This window comes from Antedon mediterranea, chromosome 1, assembly GCF_964355755.1.
Source record: "Antedon mediterranea chromosome 1, ecAntMedi1.1, whole genome shotgun sequence".
Taxonomy (NCBI): domain Eukaryota; kingdom Metazoa; phylum Echinodermata; class Crinoidea; order Comatulida; family Antedonidae; genus Antedon; species Antedon mediterranea.
Window position 1 is genome coordinate 34,246,302 of NC_092670.1, and position 24,687 is coordinate 34,270,988.

Genomic DNA, 24,687 nt, shown 5'->3' on the forward strand with positions numbered 1-24,687 from the left:
TTAGTATCCACCATCTTTTGAAATGTCTTTTTTTTTTATTCTCTACATTCAGCTATAATTTCTATTGTTGAGGACGATCAAAGTATATTGATCGAAACGTCGAGTAACCCAACAGTTCTTTTCAGAAAGAATACACGTGGTGTACCGCAAACTTTATATCGACATGAAATAGAGAGGTTACTGTATCCCTGATTGAATAATTAAAACAGCTTACAAATTGTATAAGCAGCAAGTTTTAAGTTTAAATCTAGTATTGTAAATAAACAATAAGAAAGTATATATTTCATTTGTCTTGATTGTTTATTCACCATTCATATATATTATTGGATCTGATAATATAATAAATACATTTGCATCTCATATGCACACATGCACCAATAACACACAGTAAACAATAATAAGTTTGAAACTTGAAAAATGTTATATCCTTTCTGTCGGCTACTCATAATTGGTGAAATGAGTGTGAAAGAGGTAATCTGTTATTTTCATGTATTTACTACAATACCTGCATTTTATGCATGCTTAAAATAACATTTTTCTGTTGTTTTTTGTGTATTTGGCACTCATTAAAAAGTTCATTTTTAGGCCTAGCTTTAAGGTAAACAAAACAGACGATATATATTTAGATATAGAATCTATGTGTGGGAGGGATCAATTTAAGATCAACCTAGGTGTTAGGGATCCCATGTTTTATGTAGATATTTTGACCTTGTACCTTTTGTAAAATGTAGGTCTTACTGTATTCCTTTTCTACCAATGTGATTATGTACACCTGCAGACACCTTTCCATTTGTCCATTACTACCAGAGAGGTGTAATAAGCCGAAGACTAGAGGGTGTACTCCAGACTAAAAAGTTTTTCCAAAAGGAAGGTGAACCAACAAGATGACGGCCGTAAATATGTTCAAAAGTAATCTAATATAATACATTAAGATCACATAAATTACAACACATTTTCTTGTTAAAGCACAGTGAAAAAGATATTATTAATCGCAATGGAATGAATAATTTCTTTCCGAGTAATCTAGTATTTTTTGTATATAAGGAACATATAGAATGAGTTCGCTTACGCTTAACACACTGCGTTGCATGTTCTCGCGCAGGCTCAGCACAGGCGTATAGTACTGCGTAGGGCATATCTTATTTTTCGATTGCCATCTTGTTGGTTCCCTCTCCATGAAGAATCACTTTTTGAACTGCAATAACATTGGAGTTTGCAATCTAGCCTTCTGCTATAAAATCTTAATACACAAATTTATTAGAGAACTGAACGGATCAAAGAAGTGTAATTGAAATATTTTGTTGGTTTTCTGTTCAGAAAAGTGATGTTGATTTCTGATCACATAAATATTCTATGATTGATGCATTTCGCTTATAAAGGTAGATTCACACCTGGTCTGTGCCACCTCTTTGTTAATGGCAGAATCTTCTATTCGATGATTTGGAACAGGTGTGAACTTAGCTTTATGGTACATTTCTATAGACAAGGACCACAAGTACGTCCTCTTAATCTATTACAGATAACTTTGTATAAAATATAATGTTGTAAAAACAGTGGGAACCTACTCATCAATGGAAACTTTCCCATGAAATGCAACAGGCAATATTCTGGGGACAACCTTATTGGATCTCAAAGGTGTATTTTTAACAGGGGTTTTACTGTAGTCTGTATATTACAACTTTACAGAAAACACTTCAGTGATAAAACATTTTTGAAAGGTGCAAAATTAAGTCCAGACTTTTTAGAGACTCAAAATCTGTTGAATCCTATGAACTATTGTCATATACGGTCTAAACTGCTGACAAGTTATAGTGTAAAAAAAGTTGATTTACAATGTACTGGCTTACAAAATTAATTTGCTTATAATATTTAGCTACTCACTGTAACTGATCAAGAACTACACAGTATGCATTACGTTAATAGGTGATACAATTCCTTCGTTATTTTACACTCTGGGCACTGGGCCTAGCGCTAGCATACTGACTGTGGGTCAAGGAAGCATTCTTTTTTTCTATGACACTAAGGCAGATATCATGAATAATTCATTAGAATAATTATGACATAATATGGGACATTATAGAGGGCACTATATAAGCATGGAGGGAGATTAAATAATTTGTATAAACAGCATTTGCCAACTGAAATGTTTGGTCTAGTAGTAAAGGATTCAACCTATTACACTGGAGCCCATGGTTTGAGGTCTATCAAGAACCATTTTTTTTTTTTAATAGTTGAGAGAGATTTAGAGGGTTAGGTTTAGTATATTTAGGAAGTAGATCTTGCAATTCTTTATCATAGAAAATAATTAAGGTAATGAATTATTCATGATTTCTGCCTTAACCTCATAGGAAAAAAAAATTATGCATCCATGAAGGATATCTGCTACATAAGAAGCATATGTTGCCTATGTTTTTTGATTGAGCAAATATTTTAGGTATAAAATTACATTTATATTTTTTCAAAAATTTGGGAATGTACTATCAAAAATGTATTAGAAACACTGCACGAGATCTCATAATTCTTATTCATTTGTCATTATTGGTCAATTAACAATATTGGGAGGTAGTCAACAGCTTAATTGTTCATCTTAAAAATGTATTGTAATGACTGGTCCCCAACGACAGCCCAATAAACAAAAGATTATATCGTTTATTTTAGTCTTTATACGCAAACACAAACAACAATTGTTATAAAAACTCTTGTTCATTCATCGATGATAGTCAACATCCAACAAAGTATTCCCTGATTGGTTGGCTACAGATGGAAGTGTTTCCTGATTGGTTGGCTACAGATGGAAGTGTTTCCGGATTGGAGGTTTGCTTTTGGTGACAGTTTTCAGGGATTTGCTGGCTTTATGTCAAGTGCTTGAAACATATGAGTCATGGATTTCTGACTTTCGTCTTGGTCAGCATTTGTCTATAAAAAAGTTATTATTTTTATTAACTTCATTTATATATTTATATATTTATTTGACAACAAGCAGTTCAGGGGTTGCAAAGCAACAAAGCAAAATAACACATTTATTTCTGCAACCATACCATACCTATTGTCAAGTGTATAGCCATTTGATTGGTTGATTTGCATCATGTGATGTGCACTATTTGAATCCATCCATATGTTTATAAATATGTATAGTACTGTATTTTACTCTTTTTAGCATGCCCCATAGATAATGGGATGAAAAAGGACAACATCAGTAAATACAGAAATGTCCACACTGTGACTAACCAATAAGAGGGTGCTCGTTATAATAGTTTATATTAAAGTAGACATCAGTAACATCCTATAAAGCTCTGTGTACACTATCAAACTAGTTTGACAAAAAAAGTGTCATGTGCCCAAATATGGAAGTGATAAAATTTGGTAGTGATATGACATCATTATGTCCATATATAGTCACATTGCATTTTTTTTGTCACAAAGTTTGATAGTGTAGACAGAGCTTTAGGTACAGACAAGTTAGTTCAGTACATTATTTTCTACCTTGTATAGTTGATTTATTTGTTGCTGTGCCCAATCTACATATTTCTTGTTTTCCTTTTTCTGTTGTGGGCTAGCCTTTGGTGCAGAGCCTAGATTACATGCTGCCTACAAGGGAAAAAGACATTTTAAGTCACGATTATTCTATACCATTCAAGGTAACTGATTACCATTTGCTAAATCTATGTACTGATGAAATGATGTTCTTACCAAATAAAATCCATATAAAGCCCTTATATTTTTTATATTTAGCTTCAGGGTTTGGGCAAAATACTTTCTTGCTATTTCCATATTTTCTACACCACCTTGTGTATATTTAAGCTAAGAAGAAAAAAAAACATAAAATTCAAGCATTTAAAATCAAGGCCATATACATGGCTGCAGTCGCGTGCTCAAGTAGTGTTTACCGACCAACTGACCGACCAACCGACCGGCATAGTGAGCTGTAGAGTCGCGTTGCATGTGACTAAAAATGTATAAGATGGTTCTTACTAGATACACACTGATGGCAGCCACATGAGCGAGTGGCCGAGCGGTTAAGACAGTGGAACTGTAATCCAGTCATAACATCGGCAAGGAGTTCAAGGCACACTCACACTCCATGGTTCTCAGATAAGGACTATAAACCATAATTATAGGTTCAGTGTACACACATTGCTTGCATGCACTTTAAAGAACCCAGTACATCTTTCAAGACGAGTAGGCGTTACCCCGTTTTACAAGTTCACACACAGCCACTGTGTCATGGACAGATGAGAGAGCGCCTTAAAGTGGCTGCAATGATATGACCCTTAGGGGAGAAAACTTTACGCCTAGGCTCCCAGAAAAAAGTAACAAAAAAGTTGGGAAGAAAAAGATACAAAATACGATATATCCAAATAAAAAAATACTGCAGTGCCTAATATGACAACACACCAGAGAATAATTTATTATATTTTCTCATACTTAATTAGGCCTAAAAGTATATATTGGTAAAATATTAATTTTTAAAGCATTATCGAGTATTCACTCGACCTACAATCTTTGTGCATGGGTGTCCTCTTTGTGCATGGGTGTACTCTTTGTGCATGGGTGTCCTCTTTCGGACCCTGATTGATAAAAAAACAATGCCTAGGAACATTGTTTAGCAGTGGTATAAATAGTTATATTACATAGCCTGTGTAAATACGTAAACGCGATTGGTTGAAACGATAAATAAACAAAAGTAATCTACTGGGACTTGAACTCGCGATGATTTGTCCACACCATCACAAGACAACTAAACTATTTAAACTATGCATACATATCGCCCTCATTTGTTATAAGTCCTCCCTAGATGTGATGAAAGACTGTTTGTGATTGGTTAATAATCACGGAGTAACCTGGTACGCGCGGCGCGCTGAACATCCGGTGATTCGGCTCCTTGAAGAAGACGAATTATTATTCGGCCTACCTGATAATAATATTATTATTATTAATGTAGGCCTATTGATGGAAATTCTTCTGTTAATTTAAACAACCTAGGCCGAAGTGAATATTTCATTGCCAAGGAATCATTAATTACTAGGCGGGCTTATTACAAGGAGGCCTAGCTACACCCGACCCAGCAGTAGATATTCAACTTGTTGTTGGCTATGTAATATAACAGAAATCGCCTTTTATATCGGTAAACGATATTATATTCTCGGGAAATATATATTTCCTCGAACAAAATATCATTCCCTCGGGGATGTCAAACCTTATATTTAACCTCTTTGCAGGCAATATCTGTATAATAAATTATAGTATTATAAATTATTATAAAAACCTTACCTCTGCATATCGTTGATGGTAGAGATGATTGTGCGGATTATTAAGCATTAATTCTTCATAGCAAAAAACAGCCTTGTCATAACTATACAAAGAAAATGATTGACCATTACATAAAGTAAAAATTAATTTTATTAAATATAAATATATATACCGTATAAATTATAAATCCAAAGGCAAATAACTGAATATATATACTGTATTATATATATGATAAATGAGGGCGTATCAATTTGATCTCTGGTGCGCGTGCGTACAATTAAGGGACTAGTGCTGTTCCGCTGTACCACGCAGAGAATGTTAGTCGCTATCGAATCGGGTTTGAACAATACCATGAAAGCCCCAGTGATCCAATGGTTAGGATATGTACATATCAAGCAGAAGGTCCAGGTTCAAATCTCGGTTGGGGGGATTTTTTCTCATTCTCACAGATTTCCTTATCATATCGTTTTAAATTAATTAATTATACTTCAGTATATAAACGGGCGGTTTAGAATTAATGTTCTTTGCCTGATTTGTTTATATATATATAATAATGTGGTAATTAGCATGTGTAAAATGTCTAAAACAAAAATGGAAAATGCATCTAAAAATCATCTAAAATCTGAATAATGATGATAAATAAGTGGTTTTCAGATTTTTCATTACATTTTGTTTATTGGATGGGTTATCCTCTAAAAGAGCTGCATGGCATAAAGCTCTGTCTACACTATCAAACTTTATGTGACAAAAAATGTGATGTACCCATATATGGACATACTTTTTTTACCAAACTAGTTTGATAGTGTAGACAGAGCTTAAGGGACAGGGGGAAAGAATCACATCTATAATATATTATACATATTATTATAATTAATCAATGCCACTATTCCCTATCACCTAGTGTGAACGTAAAACATATTTTAAACTGCAATTGTTACAACCATTATAACAAAACAGGTCAAATTTTCCTACAGAATTGAAATAAGTATATATAAAATGGGCACCTCCACATATGAATATGAAAATTTAATGACGTGTTCCCATACAGCTATAAAACCATCCTTTAAAATCTTTTGAAACTTGGGCAATAACTTTTTGTGTAATCAGTGGTGGCGCCAGCGGGGGGGCTACAGCCCCCTTGTCGGGGAGCCTAGCCCCCCTGTCGGGGTTAACTTCATATAGCTTCAGCGCCTAGAAAACCGCGACGTTCCATTGACCGTGAGAGTACGTCAGAGGGTAGACTTGCCCCAAGTCTGTATTATCTTTTTTTTTTATTTATTTGTTTTTATTTCGACCGCGATTTTTGTCTGAAAATACAGACTTGTGAAACACGTATAGAAATCGATTTGCAAACCGCAAACATCCGATAAGAATGACGTAGTTTATCATACCGTATTTGGCTATGGGGCGGGCGGTATGTAAATATGGATTTCGAATCAACCAATGATCATTTTGTTTCAAAATTAAAAAGATCGAGTACGTACAGTGCTGAATGTACGATCGAGACTGTTGAAATATAAAATCGTAATGCCAAGTTGTTTTGTTTATTAATTGTTAGTCCTTGGCCTAGGCCTCTTTCGTAGGTCCTAAATTCGCACGTATGACCTGCCAAATAAAACGCCAATAAAGTAGGCCTACATACCACCACCGGCGGCACACAACAACGGGGCTACACCACCACACAAAACAGGACAGGGTCTGGGTAGGAATTAAATCAAAATTATCTCCGCGTAATAAATGATCCATTCAATGTTTGATTTGCGGAGAAGCTAGCCTATCATATCAAGACGAGTTTTCATGTTCTTGGGAAAAATCCCATCAAATGTTACCAGACTACTAGGCATATAAAATAATTTCTAGCCTTCAGAAACTTTCATAAATGTACCCAAGTACATACCATAGCGCATGCGCGTCATCTTAGTTGTTGAGTCTTTGAAATTCTGAAATATGAATATTAAAACGGTGTGCGAGTGAGTAGCCAATCGCATGCAGCTGAAACTAGTCAACCGGATAATCGTATGCACCAAGAATTCTTGGTGTCAAACCACGTGACTTGTGCGTGTTTCCCCAGACGGAGTATCCAAAATCAAGTAGTATACGTATGAAACGCCATATGTGCCAAAATATTTATCTTTTTACTAATATTAAGACAAAACTCCGTCTGGAACCCAGACTAGTCAGAGGGCTATTATGCACTTTTATGCATTCATTATTGCCAGAGATCTAACTACTAAACAATAGCTAGTACGCACTTGTTTGGCGGGATCCCTTTGTACGAATCGTTCACTGTTGGGTCGAGACGCGTGATATCATGTTCCATCTAGGGACCAAAGTGTGTAATGTAGTTATTTTCCAGGCGAAGTTTACCGACGGTTACCGAAGGGAACACGGGTACTTTTTGTCAGGGAATATAATATACAGTAAAAAACGTTCACGTTCACTTGGTAGCTTCAGCGCCTAGAAAACCGCGACGTTTCATTGACCGTGAGAGTAGTCGGAGTGCTATTATGCAATTTATATGCATTCATTATTGCCAGCGATCTAACTTACTACTAAACATTAGTTAGGTACGCACTTGTCTGGCGGTATCCCTTTGTACGAATCGTTCAACGTTGGGTCGAGACGCGTGATATCATGTTCCATCCAGAGACCAAAATGTACTGTAGTTATTTTCAAGGCAAAGTTTACCGACGGTTACGTCGTGTACTGTGTCGACGTACGCTACACTACAGCAAAAACGAATTATGTTAATTGTTCGTATGTTCACCAATTTTTTCATTTACAAGTAACCTTCTGTACCGTGGGGCACCTAGAATAAATATTTCATCCATTACTAAACAAAAAAACATGCCATTTTCGCTTAGCCAACATCTTATTATAGCTAAGTTATTAAATTTTCAATGTCCTGTATGTCATAAATTTCTCACCACTCGGAAGTCCAGATGGTACGCACGCATACACTTGGGAGGAATAAACTTAATTCCCCGACTGAAAAAGGTCTACGCTTGCGTTTTTTAAGCCTCTAGGCCTGATGTTTCCAAAATATAAAATGCAATTTTTTGAAGACCTGCAGCTCTAGTTTTAAACATTTTCTTAGCTCAGCCCCAACAATAAAGCTGGTCATATTTCGAAGTACAAGAAGTGCATTTTCCGGGACCTAACATCTCTATTTTTCAAACATTTCTTAGCTCAGTCACAACCATGATAGGGACTTCAAAAACATGAAACAAAATATATAAGTCCAATTTCCGGGACCTCCAACTTTTATTTTTTAAATTGAAAAATATGCCCCCAGCCTAGTGATGCTCGTTTCGCTCGCATAGCCCCCTCGTCGGGGAATGTAGCCCCCGCGTCGGGAAGATCCTGGCGCCACCGCTGTGTGTAATGCTCAAAATAAGAAATATAGGAACAAAATAAACACCCACACACGATCGACCACATAACCTCTCGTCAATGTGGAGGCAGAAGCTATAGTCACGAATCACATGGCCACACCCAGTGTATACATGCACAGAGCAACACCGTGGGCGGATCAAGACACGCAATCACACGTTATTTCTTCGAAAACTATTAATAAAATACTTATACGAATAATAATGTCCTTATATGCATAACAAAATACATGATAATTACTCACTTCTGTTTTGTCGGGAAATTTCTGGAAATTTCATTATAAAATATCCATAAATAAGACAAAATTCCACACAACATCCTTGTGGTATATTGAAATATTATGTGAAAATGATGTTTTTGGTTTTGATTCTTTTAAAATTACTTCCCTTTCTTTTGTGAATTGATCTTATGTATGACCTTCTTCTTTGTAATGACTGTTGTATTTAAATATATATCTGTATTCCTTATGTTTTAGTTTTGATTCATTTTAAAGATTGTTTCCCAAAATCATGAAAAATAAAATGTAATAAATCAGACTTTGAACAGGCCATTTTGCAGTTTTAATGAAGTTATTTACTTCCATACAAAAAAAAATACAAAATAAACGTTAAATTTGACAAAAAACAAATTCTGACAGACAATTTTGGCTTAACCTGTAAATTAGTATTAGTAAATAATTTTCAAAATGAATAACTATTAGTATTATGTGTAATTTTTTTTTTTCAGTGCAGCAATATATCTTAGTTGTTCATTATTTTTATGCCTTATGTTGTGTATTACACACATTTTATTTTTGCAATTTTTATTTTCATTCACTTTAAGTTATTACTTGAACGCACATTTATCAATAAAGTGTGCCACTGTTATACAAGTGATATTTACAATAAATTACTATTATTGCATGGTTCCATCACATTGTTGGTTAGCTATTCCTCGGAACGATCAATGATAATATTTGATGTGCATCTAATTCACAACTTACTGGTAGAGGATAATAAAAGGAGACAGACAGACAGACTTACTGTTGTTCCAATATATATAAATCTGCTAATTCTTTCCATGCCTCTTGATCACCCATAAATCTGAAAAAAATAAAACAAAATGATTAATGTATTTAACACTGCGGAATAGCATTGTGCCCGGGAGTTTAGTAATTGGTCAGATGTTTTCCCTACTCTGACTTAATTTTGTACTTTATACTAAGTACATATTAAGAACACTTACGAAAAAGCTAAACAAAGCTACCCACAGTAGTTAAATACAATTACAATCTTGTTGGTGCAGTACTCCCTGGGTACTGCACCAACAGCACTTGGGCTCGAATCTAAACCCTCTAGCCACCATGCTCAGTGTTCTAGAGGAATGGGGGTCGAGTACCACCCAAAAATGACTGTTCTCAATGTACTCATAATATTTATTATAGTATAACGTACAAAATTATGAAAGCAGGTTTAAATCTCTAAAAGACCAATAAGTACTATTAATACTGTAGTAAACGAATTATTGAAGTTTTATTCTGTAAATTCTGTTCTCTACTAATAATTTACTAGGCCCAATATTTTATGGCCAAGGAATCAAGATAGAAACCAGAAATTATGAAACAAAAGATTTGTAGATCATTTTACCACATTTTTCCAAGAAGTAATTAAAGATTATCTAAGATTAAATTTAAATTGATATGCAAACTCTTCCGTAAGTGGACACCTCCTGGACACATTTCCTGTATCAAAGTGCATCATTCTCATTACAAACAATGTATTTTTTTTGTTTATTCCATGACACATGTGCATCTCTTCCCATCCTGTACTTTGGTTTTTAGATATTGTACTGTACAGTGTTTTACTTTGAACTTACTGTTTTAAATGAGTATTTAACTCCTTGATAGCATCTTCTCTATGTCCCTGTGCTATTGAAATTGCAATTTTTCTCTTCCTTATTTGCTATAAAAATTAAACAGTATAATTATCTGGTACAGGAATAAGGAAAAAACACCTTATATGGTTATCTTGAACGGGTCAAGTGGTACTATAGAATTATTTTAAAACTAGAGAGTCAACTCCAACTTAAAAAGCATGACTCAAAATATGGCCTTTTTTATGATTCTGTCTATTAGCTGATTATGTCTGTTTGTATACTACATCTATGAATGAAACTTAATCACAAGTTCAGAGAATTTACTCCCCCGATTCCTCTTTAAAATCAAATTACTTACTGAATTAGCTTCATCTTTTTTTAATAGGCCATCATACAATTCAATTGCCTCTTTATATCTGAAAAAAACATTTAATTTATAACTTAATCACTTCCATAAAGCAGTTTAAGCAATAGACGGTAAAAGCTTAAATCCATCTAATAATAAGTGCACTTGATAACAAGTTGATTATTATATTTTGGTATTTATTCAAATTCAATATATTAAAATGCTGAATATCGAAACGTGGCAGGCTGAAGGCGCTTGACCTTTGACAAGATCGGAACAATTTTTTTTTTTAGTATATTAAATTTACAATACTTAGTTTTAGTGTTGTATATTCTGGTATAGCCGCTCCATAATCTCTTTGCTTTTCTTCCCTATATCTATATTTTTAAAATTTATACTAACAATATTTTTTTATTAATATTATAATAATAATAATATATCAAAAATGTATTAAAAAATATTTATCGCATAATATACAATCTACGATAATTTATTTAATTGATATAAAAAATTTATGAAATAAATAACATCATTTGAATAAAAGAACAAATCACACATCTACACATAATCAAACATCGTATACTCTATCTCTAACAATTTTTTCAATCTAAAGCCGGAGTATAGTCGTTATCTCGGGACCGTTCTATGGTTACCACCAGGTAGGCTTACTTCATTAAGGCTTCTATGAATGGATGTACTGGTTGGGAGCAGGACGCTAGTAGACCAAACCCAGTACCGTTTTGATTACGATCAATCGGGAAATTACCTTACGAAATTTAATATATTAAAACATAACAGCAAAATGAACATTAAAGTATAAAAAAGTACAACAAATATAAAAATACATATTCAATCATTAATATGAAGCTATTTATTGAGCTTGATAAAACTTAAATTAATTGAATCTTAATTTGATTTTACGATTCAAATTTGTAATATGTTACATAATTTACATCTAATAATAGATAATATATTTATTTTGATGATTTCTATACCTTTCCTCGGCTTCAAATCGCATTCCTCGCAGCCTATATGCCCTCACACTGTCTGGAAATTTAGACTCAAGCGTTGAAATACAATGATTTGCGAGATCCATTCTACAGCAATCCAATGCCGCTATACATAACTGCTCGTAGACAATCCAAACTACAAAATGTGAAAAAGGTTTATCTAATCAATATTAAAAAAATCTTTAATAATTTTATTTTACCTTATTTTATAGAGGGTGACAATCAATGGGCCTTCATGATGATGGTCTGTATGTGACAGTGGCTGTGTATAGTACACCGCGGTAACCTCCTACTCGTCTTGAAAGATGTACTAGGTTCTTTAAAGTGCACATGAACCAGATGCGTACACTGGACCTACGGTTTATAGTACTTATCCAAGAAGACTTGTTCTGCCACCAGAACCATGGAGTGAGTGAGCCTCGAACCTCCTTGCTAATGTTATGGTAGGTATTAATTACGGTTCCGCTGTCTTAACCTCTTCTCCACATTTTAACACGATCATTTATGGAAAAACTAATGTTGATAGTTCACCCTTGTTTGGTTCCAATAGAACACAATACCCATTTGTATCGAGGGTAAAAACAAATCTATTAATAGCGGTAATTGTATTTTCTTCTAATAATATTTCTTTAACACAATCGATTAGTTTAATTAAAATTCTCTTGCCTGGAGATGTAAAATTATTTCATGCAGTTATGTATATATAGCAGTATTATTATCTTTGCTCGTGGAAGTTGAAGTGTTAAAAAATACTACATGCGTTTAATAAGAAGAACCTGTTGTTCACAATACCCACTTTCATCCCCTATTTTGTGACTATGATGTGCTATCAAAACTTCGCCATGCTCTACTATAGCTTCACTCTCACGCGAGTTCTCTTCCCGCCATTTTCGTAACTTGTCCCTTAAATCTGCCAAGAAAAAATAAATGTATGCTAAACATTTCCTTCCTACAGTATGTGGTGTTGCAGAATTTGTTAATATACAGTAGTTTATTTAATTATTATTATTATTACTAGATGGCACGCTCGCTTCGCTCGCGTACCATCTAGGTCGTGCCCACAGATGGTTCTCGAATACACAGTATTTCCAGCGAGAAAAAAATGGAGATTTCAAATGTACGTACCGCAGGACTATAATACATTGTCGTTTACAGAAACGAATAAATATACACAATGATTTATGTAGTCAACCAAAATTAGCACCCTAGGAATTACTTCCGAGAGAGAAACAAATTTTTTTATTCGGACTCATTTAAACAAACCCAATTTGTGTTTTGTATGTAACATTAAGGGTTGAGGGATGGGGAAAGAAGATAGGTACAAAGAGGAAACATTTTAAAATATATTCTTATCCACTCAGTAACGAAATATTGTTTTTAATGTTTTATAGGCCTATAAATAATATACCACTAAATACAGTAAAACATTTACGATTTAATACGGTACTTTGTTAAAACTCTCACTGTCATAGTCGATTGAAATAGTAAAGTACATGTAACGATACACCACTACGACGTTTATATATTTTTAAATTATTAATTAATACAAACGTTGAGAAGCAACTGTCAGTAATAACGTTTATTTATTTGTATATTATATGTTTATAATCTAACAGTAGGGCCTACCCACACTCACAGTAATAAAGTTTATTTGTATATATTTTATATTACATCTAACAGTACCAACACTCACAGTAAGAAATTTGCGATTCAAATTGCAATCAAAAGTGGTTAATACCTTAACAGTATTGTACAGCATTGCAGTACTATTTATGTTTATTCTCCAAGGGGGCCCATAAATCTAAATCTATACCTCTATGGTTAAACCAAATAATTTGGAATGTTTATTTGTATATTATATGTTTATAATCTAACAGTAGGGCCTACCCACACTCACAGTAATAAAGTTTATTTGTATATATTTTTATATTACATCTAACAGTACCAACACTCACAGTAAGACATTTGCGATTCAAATTGCGATCAAAAGTGGTTAATACCTTAACAGTATTGTACAGCATTGCAATACTATTTATGTTTATTCTCCAAGGAGGCCCATAAATCTAAATCTATACCTGTATGGTTAAACCAAATAATTTGGAATGTTCCATTCATCACAAATCAATACATTTGTAAAAACGTATATTAAATGTATCAAAATAGTATTTTTTAAAGAAAATCGGCCTGTCTTCAACATTATGATGCTGTACTCGAACTGTTCAACCGGTTTTCAGCTATTAAAAACAATTATCGTAGGAGGAGATAGAAAAATGCGAAGCCTCCTCGCATTTTTGTGGCGGGTATTTTTCAAGATGGACATCCATTAGACAGTGTATACCACGATCGGAAAACACCCCTATTTGGGGCAAATCTTTGAACCTAAATTCGTTTTAATCGTCAATAACTAATTATCTAACTTAATTTAATTAGTAAACAGGGTTACATCAGGTGGTTAAAATCAGTACCGAAAGTACGAACCAACTTTACATACCATCGAGTAAAAATTCTAAAAGTAAGGCGCGATTTACCGAATTTTGCCCTTACGTAAATTTATATATAGATTAGATAAGATATTAGGAAGGTTTCGCAATCTTACGAATACGATAACAAAAACTGATACGTCACGCACATGTTATCGGTTTTTGTAAGCCAGTAAAAATCTGTTTAGCATGGCAACAAATTATTTAGGGCGCCGTCCAAAATATGACTGCGGTAAATTTGAGCGAAGCGCAGGTACATGTTGCTTGGCTGTCTAGGCCTAGCGTAACATCAAAGCGAGTGAGGTCAAAATTGACCTGGCATTTTAGTAAATTACTTTTATAGTAAATTACTTTCAATAAATCTATAAATTATGATTCAAATGCAAAATGTGCAAAATAGATCAAAAACTATACTCGTTTTGTGTTGACGAATATTATCATATTCGTCAACACAAATACGCTTTACGAATATGAAATGGGGATCAGTTCAAAAGTTTCACAAATGTGTGACGTATCCGTTTTCGTTATCAGATTCCGATTCGTAAGGTTGCGAAACCTCCCTAATATTTCAACAAACCTCGATATAAAAATTAACTGGAAGAAGTATTATCACATTATAAAATATGTATTTGAAAACCAATATTTAAATTTTTATGTTTTTATCTTTATGACAGTTTGGAGACAAGCCTCCTGGAAAAGGCAGATATCTATGGTCAATGACCATGAGTATCCTGTTTGTACATTAAGCCATTAATAAAAATCATTATTAGTTGGAAAAAATTTAAAATGGTATTGTCATATGATTTGTTATAAGGAGATATATAGATAATTAACAAAATAATGGATTCTGTTGGAATGTTTTAAGTAAAGCCACAATAAATCATTATTAGTCGGAAATGTTTATATCCTGCTTGGTAAAAGGTATATAAATATAACATTTTCATGAGTTTCCTTCAGTTGTCACCATCTGAACACTAGTTGAGGAAACCTTACAATGAATTTTAAAACTTGTTATAGCCTCATTGTATTCTACTTGCTGATGTTCATACATGGAGTTAAAGGAAAGAATATTCTATTTGATAGATATTATTATTATCCATCAAACCAACCTGTGAACATTATACAATCAAGTCAAGAGTATACGATTGGTTTAACGGCAGAAGATTTTAAACTATACGATGGCAATTTCTATTACAATTTCTTAAACTCATATGTGGTAGAAAAGAAAATGAATGTAAACTGTCCACTTATCATATCATTCGGTCAAGGTAAAGATATACGCACTTGTTATGATGATGATAACAAACAATATTTGTTTTCCAACGATCCAGGACTTAAATGGAAGCCACATAAAGGGCAAGAGTCTACATCTGTTGAATGTGAAGGTTGGAAAGATATCATTGAAGGTGATCAGTTTGTAATACAATGTAAACCAACTGAAACAACTGACATCAAAGAAATCACGAGCGGATGGATTCAAGGAAGCTTCAACATTACACATTCTTATTCTACAGACATTGGTAATTTTCATGATCAGCATTTCGAAGGGTTCTATTCTGGAGAAGGTATATTTTTCTACTGTGTTTCAATTTCAAGTAATGAAACTTCTACTACAGAGTGCTACACATTGATATTAAAGGTTCACCCTAAATTGATGGTGGATGTCAAAGGGTTCTATGAAACCCCTCAAGTTCCTGAGATTCACAATTGCTTCAAGTGCTACACAAAGGGTGTATTTACTAATTCAAAAAGTTACAACTGGAATTTGAACGGAGACAAGATGCCTGGCGACCAGTACAATGATGAAATATGCTTAGATAACGATTTGCCAACTGGTGATTACACTGTTGAGTGTCTGGTGACTACGGATGTTCAGAGGAGTTCAGACGAGATGGAATTCACAATCAAAACAACGTCAGAGATCAGACAAGAGACACCCAATTGTCAACAAGGCAAAAACATAACAATAATCATACTAGCAGCAAGTACCAGTATACTGATTATCATTGTGTTTGTGTTACTTTATCTACTCAAGATAGAACGTACCAGCAAAGCGGAAAAAGTGTATTTTCAAAGAAATAACGACTTGGACACTTTGAACAATATGGACTCAAACAGACTACATCGACAACATAATGCAATGATTACACAACCCTTCCAACAGATGGAATCCAGTGAAGAAGCAATTTATTATGACATCAAAAATAACGAAGCATTAACAAGCCAACAGACGTCAGCAGAAACAACAAAAGAGAAGACAGCAAGAACAGATTCGAACAATTACTTTTTCAATGACACTTACCAGATTAAAATGTAAGATTTAAATTTAAGCATTTTTGTGAATTTATAGCTTTTCTTTGTGATTTAAGATCAAAACAGAGATCATATCAATACGAAAAAAATATGACCGCAGAAAGTTGATATGCCATCCTATGACCTGAAACAAACGATAAATTCGTTAATAATGAAAATTATGAAGATAGTCTAGGCCAGCATTCTGCAAACTTTTTATTTCGTGGCCTGAAATCCGGTTCGTGGGAACAAACTGCCCAACTGGACCAACGTAATGATTGGGGCTGAGATAAGAATAAGATGTTGACCTGTACTGTAGGTCCCCGGAAATTGCATTGTAATTTTTTGGAAGGTAAAATTGCGCTGATGATCTGCCGAAAATCAGCGCAGTCCAAGGTTTCCCCTTTGTAACGCACATGATACATATCACCGGATTATCTTGGTTTTTTTAATTTCTCAAGCCACACCGCAGCCCTTCAAAAATGTTTCGCGGCTCAAATTAATTTGTAGGACGTCGGTCAAGGCCTATTATCAATTGTACAGGCTAAAGTAAAATATTGGCACAGCTGTACAGTATCTTTTTCACAATATGAGGTCAAACTATTAAATGTAAACAAAATTCTGAATATGACATTGTTTTGACGTAATTGGCTAAGGACACGTTTCCACTAAACAATTTTGAAGGTAAATTTATAATCTAATTGTAAATAATTTTGTATTGATTGTAAAATATTAATTGTTAATGCACGTTCAATATTACTGTAGCAATCTGTTTATTGCAATCTATTTCAATATAAACATGAATACAACAAAAACAATTTTATTATTGTTGTGATCAAAGTTTTGTCTACAGATGAGCTTTAATTTTAGGCTACGGTCACACTACAGCCTCAAGCCTGACGCGACTCACCGCGATTGACCGAACGTGGACCGACTCGCGTCTGGCTTGAAATCGATTTCAATCCAGGCAACTCAACCCAGACGCGCTACCCAGATTGACCAGGATTGACATTTTTTTGGGAATCTGGCCAATCACAGGCATCAACTGTGTTGTTTATTGGGAATTTTAGTGGATGGATATCCACATGGCTTTTTTCGTGGATCGTTAAAATTCGTCAAGTTTTGAAGATATCAAAGAGATTTGTGCATTCATTTTTCTTCTTGTAATCTGACTCTGAGGTCCTTCGTAACTATCACCGGCATTTTGTACGCTGTGCATTGCTATCTAGTGATTGAATTGAAGACGAAACTAACATCGACTAGCCTACTTAATTAGATAGGATACTGCCGGTCTGCGGCAGGCCTAGACCTACCTATATTAATATTATGCTTACGATCAGTCGATTACATATATATTTTAAATTAAAATCATCTACAATAACAACAAAATGCATAGGACTAGTGAATTCTAAATAAAATTGTAAGTATGTACTACAGATTGGCTCACGTAATTTATTTAGCTAGCCGACTGATTTCCGGTTCCGTTCGGAGAACAACCCAACAGAATTTGAATAGTGTGACCGCCCAATAAACTCAAGCCTGGCTTGAAATCTCAATCGCGGTGAGTCGTGCCAGGCTTGAGACTGTAGTGTGACCGTAGCCTCAATAACCATACTATTATTATACTATTATTACTAATAAAAGAAAATGCCTTTAACTTACAGTAGTATTATTTTATATACTGTATATATTTATAAATATTTTATAGGTTTCCTATGATTTGTTTTTGTACATAATGTAATTCTATTCTATTGTGTAGTACTATACCATGAGATTGAGAATCATATAACACACCTGGGTGTATTATTGCCATTTGATTGGTTAATATGCATCACATACAGTTCAATATTAGTTCTAATGAATGGAAAACTGATACAGTATATAATGATGCTCTAATGTAACAGTACAATAAGCTTTTGTAAAAATTAATCAATTTCTTTAATTGCAATGTTTTATACAATACATTAAAAAAATTTCGGCTTTGTTTTCTAAACGTACAGGGTTTTCAATTTGGCTACAATGTGGGCGAGGCTTGCGCGATGCAAATAATGTTAAAGTTATATATTTCACCTTTTTGGCATGTTACAGTACATAAGTTACACCAACAGCACTGCTGATTGGAAACATGTGTTTTATTGACAATTTACAATAAAATATATAACTGAAAAGATATATGTCTGTCTTTCATAATTTGTTTTTCTGTAAAATAAATCTCTACATCTGCCCGAAAATACACCTAATTTTTTCCCGATTAAACCCTGTAACTCTGAACAACTTAAAACAATGTTGTTGCTAAAATGGGGTTTAGCACCTTATAATAATGAAAAGCTGATCTCTTTCATTTTCGTTTTGACGTATAGCAATTCATACATGCATTTAAGTACAAAACAAATAACAATCATAGTTTCTTATTATTATAATCTTGTGCATTGAATCAAGAATGGAAATGTACAGTATGTTTATGCCAAAGTTTAAATTCAGGTATACAGCACCTACAAAGTATTAGTTGTGCATCATCATATAATATTTCCTTTTATTATTTCCATAATTTCCTTTAATCCATTCCTTATTGATTGCAGGAATCTTAGCAGTACAAAGAAACATAGAGGGCAGCAGTAGCAATCCTAAGATTGATTGTTATTTTTGTACGATAATAAAAAAAATGGTAAAATGATAAAATGATGATAACATTTTATTTATACCTATTTTTAATCAATTAATAATTGAGCACCCTTCAGAAATCCATCGCCAGCTTAGCTTCGTGAAAATCATCGCTAGGCCTTCCGATAAAAGTATGGAGGCCTCACAGAATATAAAAAAGTTAGCCGATCTATAGAGGGCGCTGTTATGGCCATTATTATTATATAACTATAACAAATAATATTTTGTACATGTTCCTCGTAAAACGAATTACACAAACCAAAAATGGTGTTGGTTGTCAAAGCATGCCACGTGAGGAAGAGCCTGTGGTTTCCACAGCACCCGTGAATGAGGCAAATCTAAACGCTGCGCTTGTTTCCATAGCGACTTCTATAATACCAAAAGCCAATAAGTTAACTCCAGCGATTTTAGAAGCCATCGCAGCAGCGTTGAGGGCTACTGTACACCGAGGGATGAGCCCACGGTGGGCCCTCGACAGCATTCTCTTATACCATATTATCCAGTGCCCCCTCTTCACACACCTTTCTCGTACTCTGAAGGACCTTCAGTGAAGGAAGGTACACTAGCGATCGCACAATACTAATGCTCTCTGATGAGGAGAGAGCCGCGGACATGCGGGGGCCCAGTGAGGAAGGATTGCAGGAGTTAGTAAACAAGACACTTCCGGCGCAACTTGGGTATCTCGGCATCGGATACTATTTGGGTGAACCTAAACCGACGAATTTCATTTTGTTGGTAAAGAAAATTTTTGTTTTTAATTACTTTAATTTTATGAATTTTATTTATTTAAATTTTTAATTTGTATGTTATTGTATCAGGGCTCGAAATTCACGCTAGCAAACTAGCATTTTGCTAGTAGATTCTTGATAATTGCTAGTTGAAAATTTCATAACTAGCAAATGTTTGCTAGTGTAATTTTTGAAAAAATACGTACTTTTTAGCTTAGCCACGCTAGCCGCCAATCGCTATGTCGACAACGGCAAATAGGAACCAATTTGGTGAAAACAATTGTTTCATTTACACGCCGCCAATTTACGTCAAGGAAACGCTAATAGCACCGTGAATCATGTGGTAGCATAGTTGTTAACGATGTGCATTATATTAACAGCAAGCTTTTCCCCAACACAAAAGCATGTGCATTTAGTACGTCGCTAAGGATTACATCATCAGTCACCTGATTACAGAATACGCGATTATCAATTTAGGGATTTAACGAAATAAATATTTTGCCTACACAGTGGTCGAAGCGCGTATTTAATAGATTCGCAAATAGTAAACACCCCCCACTTAATGGACTCTTCCAATTTTGGAGAAAAACGTCTCCTCGGCACACCACGAGGTCCTGTTGTTTGTGCGATGGATTTTCTTACGCCTATATTGTTTACCTGTGGAATTAAATTACACACACTTTCGCATCACAACTTTAATTACTGATTTTACATAGCAATGAGCAAAGGATTCATCAAAGAAGAATACGTTGAATAAAAATTCACTTAAGAAATGCCGTAAGCTGTTTTCAAACTATTGATCAGCCCACTATTATTCCAACATCATGCCTCTCGTGCGATAGGGAATTTCCTGGATAGAGACGAGTGGAGCGCGAGAGACGGCGGAGTGAGGCGGGCGTAGCTTGGGACGGATTAGTAGTTAGGGCCTACCAATTTCGCTCGGTGGCAATTAAATTTAATGTTTTAATTACGTCTGGATATATAAACAATATAAAACTCAGTTTTGTCATCGGCAATAATATTTTATACATAGGCCTAGTCAATTTTGTTCCGCTTCAAATTTTAAAAGTTTCGACCTAAAAAAAAGTGGGCCGAAACGTCTCGGGACGAATCGTCCATAGGCCGAAACGCCCTTGATTTGGCTAGCATGAAAGCATGTCTTGATCTTTTTTTAATTTGGCTAAAAAGGGTACTACTACTACTACAGCTTTGCCTAGCAGCTAGGCCTACACCTAAAAGCCAGGTCTAGGTCTACACCTAAATAAATTCAGTTTTGTGTAGAATTTAACTATTTTACCGAAAAAAAATTGTGATTGCTAGTTATGCTGCTGATTTTGCTAGTTAATTTTTTTACAACTAGCAAAGTTTGCCAATCGAAAAAAAAGTAAATTTCGAGCCCTGTTGTATTGTCAGATTGTATTTTTGTGAGGGTCCCTAATGATGACAGCTTTGGCTGGATGGACCACCCTTGTAAAATATTGTTGAAATGAATGAATAGTTGCATCATTATTTAATGTTATATTTCTATTTGTTTTATTGGTTATCCGCAACTAGTAAGTTGCGGATAACCCTTGTTATTGTCACGTTTCTTTTTCTTCATCTTTATTAGTTATCCGCTTAGTAGCGGATAACTCCTTGTAATCGTCCTGTTTCATCATATTTTTTTTTCTTTTCTGTATTATTAGTTATCCGCATTCAGCGGATAACTCCTTGTAACTGTCCTGTTTCATCATCTTTTTTTTTTCTGTATTCTTCTTTCTTTCTGTCATTTTTGTGCCACGCGTAACTAAAAAACGTGTAAACATAACATTTTATAACTTTGTCAACATGTGGGCATTCACGTGAAGTTGTGCACCTGATATTGTGAATGACGTCAGAGTTGCGCAACGTGACTTACGCGCGTTTTTATGAATTTCGCGTATTTAACATAGATTGAAAACCATATAACATTTTAATTTGAAACTTAGAAAAACTTTAAGTTATATCTTGCGCTAACTGACTGTGGGAAAAAAATGGCATGTTTCACACGAAGTTACGCGCGCACGCGTGTTTAAAATTTCAAAATGCGAAAAATCAATTTCTAATCAACTTTCTACACGTTTTATGTCATTTTGAGCATGTCAAAAATTCCCACATGAGCGCATATTTTTACGCACGCTGTGCGCACGTAGCGTTGAAAACAATTTTTTTTCTTGTGATTTATGTTTTTCCAGCCTTTTCAAGTACTTTTACCAACTTTTAAACAATTTTGAATTAAAATTAACGTCATACGAGCACGTCGAATTGGATAATTTACGTACGTTTTTGATGAAAAAGTTCAAAAATTCCTTAAAATTTGTCAAAATTATACCTTTTTTAAAACAGTCTTAGTTTCTAAACTAAACGGTAAAAGTTATTTTTATTAGGTATTCTGGAAGATGATGAGTTGTAGATATCGTATCATGCATCAATATTGCTAACAGGACATTTTGACGTCATCGTATGGCCATGCGAATATAAAATATAGGATTTTTGTATCTTTCGTCATAGAGCATCACATTTAATAGAGCGCATCTCCACTTACCCTTTTTTCATTTTAACCCAGATTTTGATATTTTCTAGGTCAATCAACTACCTTTCGCATGGGTTAAAAATATTTTAATTTTTTTGACGTCATCATTTCTAAAAATGTAAATAACGTGGGTCACTTATTTTCATCTTTACAGTAACTTTCAATCTGTTATAGCTCGTCAGAATAAAAAGCGGTATTCATGATTAAAACGTTTTCTGGAAGCTATTGTATTGTAAATACGAATTCATGTCAACATTTTTCCAATCCGACGTTGTGACGTCATCATATGGCCAGTTGAATAAAAAAAGTCGTATTTTCATCTTTTGCGTCATAGTTCATCACATTTAAAAGAGCGTGCATCTATATTTTACGTATTCTAATTTCTTCTACATGTTAATATGTTGTTGCTGAGATAATTTCCTTCCGAAATTACTACCTTCGCGTTTCATTTTGAAACCGTCAACATGTTAAAAATTGGAATAAAATACGGGTCCTGTAATTTCACCTATTTTACACTGTCGGTGATATGTATACAGATTATAGTGTGTATACTATATGACACAAAATATACAGCATTCAGCACTAACAACACATCATATTCTTCAGTTCAGGTAATAATGCCATAATCTTTTTCTGTGTGCAAAATTCCAACGTATGACGTGCGCGTCGCGTTTGTCGAGCGGATAACTAACTCGTCAAAGTGACGAGTTTCATGTCTAGTTCTTCTTTCCTTCTGTCATTTTTGTGCGTCGCGTTTCTCTAAAACGTGTAAACAGAACATATCGTAACTTTGTCAACATATCGACATTTACGTGAACTTGTGCACCTCCTATTTTTGAATGACGTCAGAATTGCGCAACGTGACTTACGCACGATTTTATGAATTTCAATGATTGATCATAGACTAAAAACCAAACATAATTTTGTTTTGACATTTTGTGAAAATTTAAGTCATATCAAGCGCAAACTTTCTATGGATTAAAAATAGCATGTTTCACAAAAAGTTACGCGCGCACGCGCGTTTAAAATTTTAGAGTGCGAAAAATCAACTTCTAATCAACTTTCTATGTGTTTCATGTCATTTTGAGCATGTCAAAAATTCCCACGCGCGAAAATTTTTACGCACGCGGTGCACACGTAGCGTTAAAAACATATTTTTTTCGCGTGATTTATGTTTTTTCAGCCTTTTCTAGTAATGTTACCAAATTTTAAACAATTTCGACTTAAAATTACGTCATACGAGCACGTCGAATTAGATAATTTGCACGCGTTTTTGGTGAAAAAGTTAAAAAATTCGTCAAAATTATGCCTATTTTTAAACAGTCATAGATTCTAAACTACATGGAGAACTTTTTTTTAATTACATATTCTGGAAGTTGATGAGTAGTAGATATCGGATCATGCATTAATATGGCTAACCGGACATTGTGACATCATCGTATGGCCACGCGAATATAAAATATAGGATTTTTGTCTCTTTCGTCATAGCTCATCACATTTAATAGAGCGCATCTCCACTTATTCGTTGTCCATTTTCACCCCGATTTTAATATATTCTAGGTTAATCAACTATCTTTTGCATGAATTAAAATTTTTTTAATTTTTTTAACGTCATCATGCCTAAAAATTTAAATTACGTTGGTCATTAATTTCATCTTTACAGTAAATTTTAATCTGTTATACCTCGTAAGAATAAAATGCGATAATCATGATTAAAACGTTTTCAGGAAGCTATTGTATTGTAGATACAAAATCATGTGTAAATTGTGCCAATCGAATGTTGTGATGTCATCATATGGCCAGTTAAATAAAAAAAGTCGTATTTTCATCTTTTGCATTATATTTCATTACATTTAAAAGAGCGCGCATCAATATTTCACGTACTCAAATTTCTTCTACACGTTAATATGTTGTTGCTGAGATAATTTCATTCAGAAATTTCTACTTTTGCATTTCATTTTGAAACCGTCAAGATGTTAAAAATTACAATAAAATACGGGTCCCGTACTTTCACCTATTTTACACTGTTTGTGATATGTATACAGATTGTACTTTGTATACTATATGACAAAAAATAACAGAATTCAGAAATAACAACATATCATATTCTTCAGTTCAGGTC

The 24,687-nt window shown here is 34.1% G+C and overlaps 1 protein-coding gene across 2 annotated transcripts in view; it reads right to left on the reverse strand.

Moving 5' to 3' along the window:
* Positions 1-163: 163 nt before the first annotated feature.
* Positions 164-24,687, reverse strand: part of LOC140056690 (ER membrane protein complex subunit 2-like) — a 41,756-nt gene continuing 17,232 nt past the window's right edge. Inside the window, exons 3-11 of one of the 2 annotated variants that reach the window (XM_072102522.1) lie at positions 12,650-12,763; positions 11,839-11,989; positions 10,856-10,913; positions 10,498-10,583; positions 9,666-9,725; positions 5,272-5,353; positions 3,691-3,801; positions 3,484-3,588; positions 164-2,916 (exon numbers count right to left, since the gene is read on the reverse strand). In XM_072102522.1, the coding sequence (XP_071958623.1) occupies positions 2,836-2,916; positions 3,484-3,588; positions 3,691-3,801; positions 5,272-5,353; positions 9,666-9,725; positions 10,498-10,583; positions 10,856-10,913; positions 11,839-11,989; positions 12,650-12,763 (848 nt within the window). In that variant the 3' untranslated portion in view covers positions 164-2,835. Of the gene's footprint in view, positions 2,917-3,483; positions 3,589-3,690; positions 3,802-5,271; positions 5,354-9,665; positions 9,726-10,497; positions 10,584-10,855; positions 10,914-11,838; positions 11,990-12,649; positions 12,764-24,687 lie in introns of those variants that run through there. The other variant, XM_072103267.1, reaches the window with a different exon arrangement.